A 13,403-nucleotide genomic window follows, 5' to 3' on the forward strand; every position below is an offset into this window, starting at 1 on the left:
CGGGTTAACCCAAGTTTGATAGACTAAAATCCAATTTTTGTTAACATGTCATATCTGTGGTCTAGGCTTGGTTATGTACGAACAAATCAAGGTTTTGGATTGGGTTCGGGGTTAGAATATCAAAAAATCGAAAAACCTGAGCCCGTGTGTATATATGTTCGTATATCTTTCAATCTTTATATTTTTATTAAAAATAAGATTGAGAATCTCTATTTTAGAAAAAATAATGTAATCAATAAGTTTAGTTTTCCTTACAAACAATCAAATCTCTTTTATTTCATTAGAATATTTCAATTTCGGTGTTTTTTCCATCTTGATTCTAAAAGAAAACCCGAGAAGTTTAACCAATCCGACATAATCTGACCCAACCCGAATTGGTCGGATTAGGGCTTGGTTTGAAAATTTAAAAACCGATTGGGGCTTGGCCCGGACTCAGGTTAAAGCATTTGAAATTCAAGTTAGGCTCAGATTATGCCTCAACCCAACCCAACCTGCCGAGTTCGACCCCTAGACTCTCCACAATGTTTTGGAGTAATTTGTGAAGCAAATTTTGGTTTGCCTGTGGCAGTAAAAGTTCTCTGCTAATTTGGGACTTGGGAGACTAATAATATTTAAGATTTAGATCATTGAGAGTTTGAGACATAATTTAAGTGAACAGAAAGTAGAATAGATAAGATCATAAGAATGTTAATGCTCTACGTTTTTATTAAAGAAAGTTAGCATCTGTGGAATTACAAGCCAAAACTGCGCGTGGAACAATCTCAACTGCACATTTCCTTCGCTTCGCATAATTATTTCTAATCTCTATAATTACAATTGGTGCTTATTACTCATTCGGAAGACCACGCTGCAGTTTCAATCCTGCTTCAAATGCAAGAATAACCCATAATCACTTGAGTAATTATCTTTCTCTTCGTCGGTCGGTCAGATAGCATATGTACCTTTAGCTCCCATCATCATCCTGACCAGTCAAATATGGTGGTAGCGAGAGCAGCTGGTGCTCATGTTCTCTCTAGTTTTCTTTTGTCGTCTTTCTTGAAGGTGTGGAGTGTTTGCCCTTGACTTCAGAATTCTGGGATGCCACTCGACCTAGAAGAATACTCAGCCACCAGCCTTGAAAACATGGATGATTTGTCCTCCAGCAATCGTGCCGGACTGTCAAATTCTGCAACACGACCTGAAACAGGACACCCAAATAATTTTGACAATTCATTAACAGGCATGACTGAAATAACAAAGTGATGCCTCTGGTAATAAACTTCAAATTGGAAACACAGGCATTTTAATAACAGCTTGCAGGTGTTCATGGTGTCCTACTTAAATGCTGAAGGTGATTAATGTCTAGCTCTAGGATTTTTTTATTTTTTTCACATTATTTTTACTTCTCAATCTTTGGATTGACTCGTAAAGCTCCTTGCAGTGAGGTCTTATGCCACAATGTCAATACCGACCTAAATGCCTCGATCCATTTATCGTCTAACATAAATCTAATCATCGAAACACACTAGCCTTTGTAATGGAAGGTATCCTCAGGGTAAAGTTGTACTCACCATCACTGAGGACCAGAACTAGATCACTGTCAATAACAGTTGGGATACGATGAGCAATAGTGCACACTGTGCAGTCTTTGAATTCTGTATGTATGATTTTCTGGATAAGATTGTCCGTAGCTGTATCAACTGAGGCCGTTGCCTCATCAAGAACCAATATCCTGGCCTGTTTCAGCAGAGCTCTGCCTAGAGAGACGAGTTGACGCTGTCCAACACTCCAGTTTTCTCCATTCTCTAGCACTGCCATTTTGACACAAAATTCACCATATTGTTAGTTCCTTGGCTCAAAAACAACAAAACAACAACTGAAGCGTCAATCTAATGTGTCCATTTTCGTATGTAGTACATTATTTTAACATTAGCAATTAAACACACCTGGAGCGTCAAGCTTTTGCTCTTTTTGGCGGATTACCTCTCCAAGCTGTGATTTGTCAAGAGCCTACAGAAATTCAACCTATTATCAATTTTTGAAATTTTTTTTACACACCTCGCAAATTCAAAAGGTGAAAGACTGACAATCACCTGCCAAACTTCATGATCAGTATGCTCTTCCAGGGGATCAAGATTTCCCCTTATTGTCCCCTCGAACAGCGTTGGATCTTGTGGAATAATACCCAGACGGCTACGCAAGTCATGAAGGCCAATACTAGAGATATCAATGTTATCTATGATGATCCTTCCCCCTGCTGGTTCGATTAGTCTAAATAGAGCTTGGATAAGCGTTGATTTACCACTTCCAGTACGCCCTACTATTCCAATCTTCTTTCCACCAGGAAATGAACATGATACATTATGAAGGACAACAGGAAGACTCTCCTTGTAACGAACCTTCAAAAAATAATAATTTTCAGAAAATAGGGATAATCAGTTTGACAAAATAACGTGAATGAATCATTTTTATATAAGTTTTATGGATATAATCATAGCAATCATTAGCAAAGTGAATGCAATCATAAAAGAAAAGCCTAACTAACCTTCAGATCAGTAAGTTCAATTGTTCCATTCTCTGGCCATGAGGATGGAGGGCGAGAGTCCTCAATGATGAGTGGAGCCTCACTTGGGAGTTGAGAATACTGATGAATACGCTCAATAGAAATAATTTTGTTTTCAAGCTCACAAAAGCTCAGTATCCACCGTGATAAGCGTGCATTTAAGTTAAGGTCGTACATCACAGCAAGACCTGCCATACCTGCACAGAAGCACTTCCAACACCTTAAAGATCTGATAATAGGGGACTGCAGTAAGTGCTAAACTCAAACTATATTTATGATACATTGCCATCATCTAAAGTGAAGTATTGGGATGTTTTTCAAGAAAATGAGCAGGACTCAGATATAAAGAGAAAGAATGGAAGAGTTATATACTTGGATCAATGCTTCCGTGTGGCACGCTTACAAGCAGAAACATGCAGAATGCAAAGACGAAAGTCGAGTAATTCCATGCGCAAGCAAAGCCACTCAATGGCAGCTATGCTGCAGAAGAAAGGGCGAGCAAAACAGTCAAGAAGATACAGATTCCTCTTCACGAACTGCTTCTCTTGACCAAAGCCTCTAATTGTAGCCGCCCCAGCAATTGATTCTCCAAAGAGATGGATGACAGGTGATTTCTGGATGCTAACAATGCGAACAAGTTCCCTGGAAGAAGCCATGTAATATTTCTGCATTCACAAAGAAACAGTTGAAAAAGAGTACATATACTATTTTTACTAATTAATAGATTGCTTTTCGCCTGAACATTTTACTAACAGAACAACAAATCCGTCGAAAAATAATATGGTACAAACAAAGCACGAACATAATCAAGTCACAACTGCTCAACTCCAAGTCTCCAACATTCAAAGTTTTAAATTGTGTCAAGTGGGATGCAGATACAAAGGAAAGTGTGATTCTGAATTTTCTTCATCTTTCATCTTAAAAGGATTGCCGCTACTTAACTATTTAATTACCTGCATCCACAAGCAAGCAATGGCCATTGGGACAACAAGGAGTAAAACTTGCCACGTAACTGTTGTCATTACACCAACTATTCCAATAAGTTGTATTGTTGTTGACGCAAATCCACCAAGTCTGAAAGGAATATCAAGATCCACAACACTTTGATCTACAGATACCTGGTAATTCACGACGATAACTAATTCAAAGGAACAGAAACTCAAAAAGTAACATGGTCTTCCTATAGGGCTTTCACTTAAAAAAATATTCATAGACAAAAGCTTACACGATTCAAGATCCGTCCAGCAGGTGTAGAGTCAAAAAAGGACATTGGAGCACGAAAGACACTTCTAAGCATTTTTACAAAGAATTTTTGTGCAGCTGCTAGACCAAATGTAGCAACAAGAACGGCTCTTATGAATACAAACCATGAACTCCCAAAAGCAAGGGCCATATAAACAACAAGAAGTTCTACACTGCTCGTCTTAGGTTGGTCTCCTTTAGTTTGTGGATTGGCCCAAGCCATCCACCAGTTGCTGGCTATCTGGAGCAACTGAAATAATGTCTGTGCAAGGATAATCACTGGGATCAATAGCCCCTTATATGCTGCAGCCATATAGGACAAGTACACCTTCATGCTGATTTTTCCTCTCCCTTTCCTCATCCTGGACAAGTTGCTTTTTCCTGTGGCGTTTGGCTTTCTTTTTCTCCTTAATTAACTTCCTGTCTGAAGATGATTCATGCTCTGTCACTTCCTTCCCCAAACTATCAATGTTACTTGCTATTGAGTCACACTTTTTACTAAACATAACCGACCCGGTCAAAGGAGCATTTTCATCTGAATCTTCAGATGCATTTGCAGAGATATCCATTGTTCCAATCGCTTCATGATGAGCAGAAACCAATGCGTTAAAGTCAGTTCCAGCTTGCAATAGATCATCATATTTCCCAGCCTGTATAATACACCCCTCCTTGAGAACCTGCAAAAATGGAAAAAGAGATGGTGAAGGATATAGCAGATACACATTTTGTCATAGGAGAAACGTTACCAAGTTTTCCATTCTTGAATACATACAGATGAACAATCGATTGCATAAAATGACAAATAAGGACCACATACCAGTATCAAATCAGCAGATGGGAGAAACTCAATTTGATGGGTAACAAAAATCACGGTCTTTGTAGCCAGTGCAGTCAAAATATATTCCTACAGTATCATACTGTAAAGTTAACCAAACAATAACACAGAATCTTCAAAAGTTCAAATGTTGACAGTAGTTCAAGACAAAGTAGTTCAGAAATGCAGACTCTATAATCAGCAAACCATCGCTTACCCTAAATAGTTCGGAGCCAGTATGAGCATCAACAGCACTAAAAGGATCATCAAGTAAATAAATGTCTGCTTCTTGATAAAGTGCCCTGGCAAGCTGCACCCTTTGCTTCTGGCCACCACTGAGATTAATGCCTCTATCTCCAATGATGGTCTGGTCACCATGAGAGAAAAGTTCCAAATCTCTTTTCAGTGAGCAAGCATGGATAACACTTTTGTACTTCGCCTTGTCCATTGGGCTTCCAAAAAGAATGTTTTCCTCAATGTTTCCAGATTGTATCCAAGCTGACTGAGAAACATAAGCTGCAGACCCACATATTCTTACCTAAAGCCATCAGGAGTACAAGAAACCGGTAATACCTTAAAAATAATTCAGTCGAGGAGAAAAAAAAAAAAAAAAAAAAAAAAAAAAAACTGGACACAGAAAATTGACTCGATATAAGAAACTCACTTCACCAGAGATTTTCGGTATCTCCCCAAGGATGCACGAAAGGAAGCTGGATTTTCCAGCACCAACAATGCCACAGACAGCTACACGCATTCCCTTCTCCACTCTCATCTTTATTCCTGCCAATGTTGACTTTGAGGAGGAAGGATCCCAGCCGAACTCACCATCTTTAATTTCTATTGCTACATTTGTGAGTCCCTTAGGTAGAGTGATTGTGGCATCATCCTGGAGCTCTTCCTCTTGTAGAAACCCAGAAATTCGATCGAGAGAGACTTTTGTCTGGGCCATCATTGAGACCAGGTCAGGAAAATTCCTAAGCGGTTCTTGGAGTATCCTGAAAGTTGCAAGAGCCGAAAGAACACCTCCGGCTGTAAGCTGACCGCCCAACAATATAGAAGTGCCAAAAGTGATAACTGATACAAAGATGGGGGATCCCCAGAAGATGAATGTTATAAAAGCCTGTGAATACAATGCCTTTCGAAGCCATCTGAATTCAACATTCCGCATGTCCTCCAGTATCAACCTATACCTGTCCTCCCATGCTTGTAATTTAAGAATCCTCATGTTCCTGAGACACTCGGAGGTTTTCCTCATCCTTTCATCCTTGGCAGTCATTAACTTGTCTTGATACTCCTCTTGCATCTTAGCCAGAGGCACAGTAATAACAATGGAGACAATAGTTGCAACTAGTGTTGCTACTGCTGCGATCCCGACATTCTTATAAAGAATTGCCAAGGCCAGTATAATTTGCATAGGAAGCATCCATATGTCATGGAGATACCATGAGTAGTCACCTACCCTCTGCACGTCAACTGCCATGTAGTTTACAATTTCACCACTGGTGTGACTCTGCCTTGCTAAACTTGAAATTCTAAGCCCCTTTCTATAAACCATAGCCGTTAGAGCAGACCTTACATGCATGCCCAAGATGTCAACCCCTAAGTACCATTGCCTAGTGGTTAAAATCTCCACTAGTTTGGCAGCAAAGAAGATTCCAGCTAGGATGTAACCTTCATGGGGGAAAGTCTCAATCCCTCCTAAATAGTCGACAAAGTAGCTGACCAAATATGGACCTACATATGAAACAAGTGTATTCAATCCGCAAAGATAGCATTCAATGCAGCTTCCTTCCAGAATGACTTCAAAATTGCCCAAGCTAAAGATGGCTGCTTCAAAGTGTTTTCAGCTTTCAGTTTCTCCCAATTCGAGTTCAATACTTTGTAAGATGTCTTCGACCGATCTTTTGGAGCAAGAAGTGGAATGTCCTTAAGCTCAAGAGGCCTCTTTGCACCAATTGACAGAATAGGGTTTAGCCAGGAAAGTGTGACCAAACTAAATATTCCAGCATTGCTATAAGGGGTCACCTTAAGACAACCTGGTTCTTCTTCGACCAGCAAAGGCTCTTGAAGATCGCTATTTCTACATACTTGTATACTGGTACCACCTCGAATTGCAACAAAACATAGGAAACCAAGAGCCGGCGTGGCAGCAAAATTTGCAAAAACATGCAAATTCAAGTGCTTAGACCCATCTTCAAACAAACCTTTCCCATCAACATACAAAGTACACAAGCAAATGACAAATGACACAAACCACCATATCCTCACTAACAATGGAAATTTTTCCAAAGCCTTGAATTTACAATGTACAGCTGAAAAGCTCAATATAAACCAAGCTAACCCTTGAGCAATAGAGAAGTAAAGAAGGTTCCAATCCTTCTCCACCCCATGTACTGCCTCTCTAATTAAACCAGTAATATCAAACCCTAAAACTAATACTTGCAAGAACAAAACATAGAAACAGCAAAATATAGAAATCTTAAAACCAGTACCAATCTCAATCTTGTTCAAAACACCATCTTCCCCACGCCGAATAATATCCGTTGAATTCGCATTCGAACCGTCTTCCTTAACAAGATGAACACGCCCAAGAGAAGCTAACAACCCTTTTGCCAATACAAAGAACAGGAACAGAACAAATAGTACTAAATTGATTGAAACTGATATTCTCTCCAATATGGGCAACTCGATAAACCCTTTAACAAAAGGGTAGTCCTATTATCATGCATTCTGCTGATTAAAACAATTGATGAAGATGATTATTAAAGATTGAATGCTGGTGACCAACAATAAGTTTGAGCTTAAAGAATCACTTATTAACAGCATTTCACCATCTGGGTCTTGTGTTGAAAGGAAAGATGTAATGATATAAGCTCAAAACTTTGACAGATTGCAGAATGCAAGAGAGATAATCTGCAGACACATTGCACATAAAAACAAATTAATATTTTGTATTCATCTCATTATTTCACATTTTCACACACAACCCAAAGAGATACTATATCATAATACTACTACTTTATCTATGGGCAGAAAGCCAACAAAAAAAACCCCATAACCAGACAAAAATAAACAAAATATCAAATTTTGAAATAACCCCTTGACATAAAATCGCATAAACTTACTTGAATATCTCTCAAAATATCGTCTTGATGATTTTTTTTTTTTTTTTTTTTTTTTTGTCTTTGTGTGCAGATTATGAGGACTGCTCTGTTTTTTCTCTGTGTAGAATAAAACAGAAAGTGTGCAGAGTAATTAAACAGTGTTAAGAGTGTAATATTTTTGTTATAAAGAGAGAGAATCAAAGAGTTGGGTTCTGAAAGATCTATGTTTCTCTCTCTCTCTGGAACTTGTGATCTGTTGAAGTGAAGTTTGTTAGTTTCTAAGGTTTTGAGACTTGGACTAGTTTTAAGTGCTTCTCTACTACGTACCATTTATAGACCCACATACATGTGTACATGTTATGTGTGTGTTCATGTTGCAGTGGAAAAGGTAGCTTTAAGTGTTCCTTTACATTATTTCTATCTTTGATTGATGGAGAATAATGTTGGTAAAAGAATGTTTCTAATCTGTAAAGGTATATTCAATTCAAAACAGGAAGATTACTAGATCAGGAATCAGCATAGATATGTAATGTGCTAGATAGATTGGTATTTTTTTATTTTTTTTTACGTACTCCAATGGAGGGCCCAGACGTTTACATAAGATTTTTATTTTATTTGTATCGACATAAATTTGCCCTTGTGTTTTTCTTACTGAGATATATTCTTTAAACTATTATTAGTAATTAATTTTTGGTTTTTTCTTCTGAAATTGGTTGGTAATGAAGCGTGGTTTGTAAGATAGTGATTGATGAGGTAATTAGTGGATAGTGATGCGAGTATGAGTGTGAGAGCATGTTAGGGTGTTTTAGATTGTTGTTTTTGCTTATGAATGCTGGTGTATTGATTGTCATCTTCTTTTAGTTGTACTTTAACTTTCATTTTCCTATTCTAGGACTTGTTGAGTGATGGAATTTGTCATTGATATGTCATCTGTGTTCCTCTCATGTGGATCTGGGTCAAACAATATCTTTGTTAATTACTTCAATCAATTTTAAAACAGGACTTTTGATGATAAAATAATGTATCTGGGTATTTTATTAGCAGTTCTTTTTTAATGATAATTGATACTTTTGTTGATATCACTAGGTTGGTCATTATTAGTCACACAAGACAGGTATTTAAAAATGGATCACAGTGCTTGATGTTGTCACATTGGCCTATGTACTTGAAACAAGTTTAAGGGAATGGGATTATCATTTGGGGATCCTTCTAATATTAAGTTTGTTTTTTTGCCTGGTAATTGCCAATTGGCAACTGCAATACCTTCATTTAGTAAGGTGGGCTTTGGTTTTTCAGCCCTTCGGACTTGAGACGTTTTGGACTTTTGGTCCTTGGCTGAGGAGTGAGGAGCGAGGACTTGAGGTGGTGCATTGCTGACCTTACTGCCACCCAGAAACGTGCAGAATTAGAAGTCTTATAACCTCACTATCTCCCAGCCTCCCATTGAAAATGGATGGTATATGTGATGTCACAAAATCACATAAAAGCGTGTTTGTGTTCTATGACTTTGGTACCAACTATCCGTTTAACAAATTAGAAAAGTATAGGGCCTGCAGGGCCTCCTATCTTTTGACTCAAACAGTTTTTCAAGTTCTCATGTTGTATATTTTCTTAAAATCACACCAATAAAATAGTAGTCCATAAAGGTTGTATGGACTAGACACTCTTAACTATTTGGGTTGAATTTTTTATGTCTGGCCTATTTATATTATTTGGGTTGTTGCAACGTTAGCCCCTAAACACTTTGCGACTAAACACTAACAATTTGATGTCCGGACTATTTGGGTTGTTGGGCTTTTTAAGTCGGCAGATTTGGGCTGGACTTTTTACAATTATGTCGTACGGCATAGGCAAATACTAGTCCAAGACTCCAAGTGCAAATTAAGGAAAGGACTACAAATTTTGCCATTTAGCCATTTTCGAAGCACATTTTTAGGTGTTTTTGTTTGATTTGTGTGAGAAAAAGAGGAATACATCTTTTACAGGTTATGATTCTTTTTCGGCCCTTCCGACCAACACTAGTTAATCAAATCAAAAGTTTTACTGCAATGGCCCTATAAGCATGGTCGGCTCTGAGATTTCCATGGGCCGGTGCAAGAACGTACCTAAAAAATTGTACACACGTTATAAACTATAAAGAGATTGAGAGATTTTATGTTTTTATATTTATGATTTTGTAACTATTTATAAGTTTAAAATTTTTAGTGAGTTACTAAACCTGCGCCATGTAGAAAATTGCAACTAGCAAAGTAAAGATTTAGCTCATTTTAAAGTTTAATAACACGTAGGGGTGGAACTCGGGCGGGTTGGGTTGGGTTGAGACATAACCCGAGCTCAATCCGAGTTTCAAATGTTTCAACCCGAGCCCGAGACCAAGTCCTAGTCGGTCTTTAAATTTTCAATCCAAATCCTAGACTGAAATTAAAATCTTCTAATGAAATCAAAGATATTTAGTTGTTTGAAAGGGAAAATAATTTTGTTGATTACATTATTATCTATAAAATAGAGATTCTAAATCTTATTTTTTACAATAATAGAATGATTGAAAGATATACATACACATATGCACACGGGCTCGGGTTTTTTTTATTTTTTTTATATTCTAGCCTGAGCCCAATCCAAAATCGAGTCAGGTCTTGATTTTACAAAACCCGAATAACGTATCTGACATGTTAGCCCAGAACCAACAAAAATCGGATTTTAGTTTATTGGGCTTGGGCTAGACCGACCCAAGTTCCACCCCTAATAACATGTGTCTCTATTTGATTTAACCATGGTTTAGAATATTTTTTGGGCCCTCATAATCATAGGGCCCTATGTGATCACCCCTTAACACACTGCACACCCTTAGAGCCGGCCCTGCCCATCAGCCTCTGAAAGTGATGCCCAGTCGTTGACAACAATGCACAACCATAGGATAAAGAGTTCAATGGAGTATGGACAATGTCTGTCAAAGTCTATTGTTGTTTTTTCTGCAGGGCTTTTGTTTCGGGCTCGGTTTCCCCATGCTGCTTGTATGTCTGTCAAAGTCTATTAAGTATTAACATCTAAAAAGATGAATTGCATTAAAAGTAACATAAATTGATAGATAGATTTGCGTTTGCTCCCATCAAAATCTCATTATTTTACAGGGGAGTTTTGTATGTAAATTTGTTATAAATTTGCCTTGGCCGTTTTTGGGATGTGATGTCCAAATTAGGAGGTCCATGGCCATACATGTCTCCGTACAGCTTCAATAACAAGACAACTACTAGACAGGAAGCCGTTGTGGTCCTCCAACCTTTTCAGTGCCATATTTTTTTCCCATTTCTCTTCACAACTATGATTCTATGAAGGAGAAAGACAAACATAAAATCTGGTGGTAAAACTTTTATCAGTTGTAACTCTTCGTGTAGTCCTTCAGTCCTTGTGCTTCAAAGCATGAACCTAATTGAGAAAGAATCTTCAATCTTGTCTCATGACATTTAGTGTATGGATTCCTAGCTTATATATCCTTTATGGTGCAATGATGGTATAATACTTGATTTCCGGGAATATTATTGCCAATGCCTAAACATATTCTGCACATGTTCTACCAAGTACCAACAATAACACTAAAGTATTTCTTTATCCAAAAAAAAACACTAAAGTATTTAGCTTTCCAAAAGGAATTGCTTTATGTGTCAAGAAACCAACCGTACTTTTTAACAAGATTAATTCGTATAATAATGCGGCCAATATTCTCTATTGATACTGATTTGATTTTGAACTCTTATCCACAAAGTTTCAGAAAAAAATATATACCTGGAAGAACTGTATTCTATTTCCAGAACCAGAACAATAAAGGATTATGCCATCTTCATTCTTCGTGAAGAGTAGATACAATGTATGTTTGAATGATTGAGGAAGAATGGTCTTAAGTATTTATCAATGTGACACTGTTACATCAATAAATGACTTTAATCAAACATCAAAATATATAAGGCTATAAAATTGTAGTGACCGTTAAAATTTCGACCCTACGCGTATAGTACGACTGCAGATACTAGACACTTACACAGTGTGGTCATTATCATTATACCTGCCATTTCAACAGTTACAAGTGGTGAGCCCATTGATAGGTAAAATATATGGAAGCAATCAATTGGGCAAATCTGAGATCTGATTCACAATTGAAAACAGAAACAAACGAAAATAAGTACATTAGTACCGTTATGAACGTTGACAAACCTTAAATCTGATTCACAATTGAAAACAGAAACAAACGAAAAATAAGTACATTAGTACCGTTATGAACGTTAGTACCGTTATGAACGTTGACGAAGATAGAAAATAAAGTGGCCAATATATATAGAAAGAGAGAGAAGGAAAATTGTCACAATTTCACATAGTACAAAATATCAGGATATTATTGATATTCAATTTTTCGATATGTATCGTGGATATATCTTTTTTTTAGAGATATTTGATATTGTTTCACATGAAAATATCGTAAATATTGTGGATATTTTTTATATACTATAATACATTATTTATATTTATATAAAATATAATGGTAAATATTAAATAAAATTGTTATATATACAAAATATCACAAAATATCATTGAAATATCACCGATATTTACAGTCGTATATATCTCTGAACATATCGTTGTATTTATGTATTTTTTTTTGAAATCTAGATAGATATCGACAAATATTGTGATATTTTATACTATGCAAACAAGTATATGGATATGTATAGTTGTATTGTTGTAGACTTGTAGTCTCTGTAGAGCGTAGAGCGTAGACCATTATATGGGCTACTAGCCACTGTGCACGTGGTACCCACGTGGGCTCCATTGAGTTTTAAAAAAAATTATAAACGTTAAATTACTATTTTACCCTTCTAATATAACAAAAAAAAATGAAATTACCAAATTGCCCCTGAGACGTACACCAAAACACTGTTACTCAACCCCCACATTTTTCTATATATTAAAGATTATGAATGGACCTAAAATTTACAGTCTCACATTGCATCTTTACTAAAACAAGTATACGAACCGTGTTACACATCGATTTTTTTTCAAATTTTTAAATTTGTCACTCTATCATTTTTAAAAAATAACATAAAAATATTATGAGGAATTGATTATAATTTCAGTGATGTGAATAAGGTTTTCTAAATTATTTCAAATAATATAAAAACTAATTCTAATTTGAGTGAGGTGAGAGAGTTTTTTGTAAATTACTTAAAACGGAAAGAGATGATTATAATAATTAAGATAAGTGTTTTTAAATTGTAAAACATGAGATATTAGAAATAGCCTATTCGGTTGAGAAGTGTGCCTCCTAAAGACTCAGCTACCATATAGGGTAGAATCTAGTGAAATCCCAGATTGAACGAATATATATCTGGATTATCAGTTCTCTGGCACAATATGTACTAGTGAAGTATTGAGCGAGATCCATGGGCCAGGTAGGGATACTTAACTAGTGCTTACTAGTATGATATTTGTTCTAGGCCCGGCCTTGGGTCAATGTGAACCACCTTTACAACCCAATGACCCTAATGTATATCGCCAGACATCTCTCCCATTTACTGTACTCGTTTTACGTTTTTACCTCAATAAAGATTCAAAGTCAAGATGATATGGACCAGATTTTACCTCATAAAAGATTCAAAGTCAAGATGCTATGGACTAGATGATCAACTGTTACTAACTATTTTGAACAAGG

General features: G+C 36.7%; 1 protein-coding gene across 1 annotated transcript; it reads right to left on the bottom strand.

Moving 5' to 3' along the window:
* Positions 1 to 683: 683 nt before the first annotated feature.
* LOC147506400 (ABC transporter C family member 5-like) lies at positions 684 to 10,996 on the bottom strand. The gene is given in 15 exon segments (XM_086605761.1): positions 684 to 1,177; positions 1,551 to 1,790; positions 1,926 to 1,989; positions 2,073 to 2,378; positions 2,525 to 2,739; positions 2,915 to 2,982; positions 2,984 to 3,207; positions 3,496 to 3,660; positions 3,768 to 4,134; positions 4,136 to 4,461; positions 4,602 to 4,688; positions 4,816 to 5,136; positions 5,263 to 6,362; positions 6,365 to 7,313; positions 10,919 to 10,996. Coding segments are annotated over 15 exon segments (4,623 nt in total). The 3' UTR covers positions 684 to 1,064.
* Between the last annotated feature and the right edge of the window lie 2,407 nt (positions 10,997 to 13,403).

This window comes from Coptis chinensis, chromosome 4, assembly GCF_015680905.1.
Source record: "Coptis chinensis isolate HL-2020 chromosome 4, ASM1568090v1, whole genome shotgun sequence".
In the NCBI taxonomy this organism is placed as follows: domain Eukaryota; kingdom Viridiplantae; phylum Streptophyta; class Magnoliopsida; order Ranunculales; family Ranunculaceae; genus Coptis; species Coptis chinensis.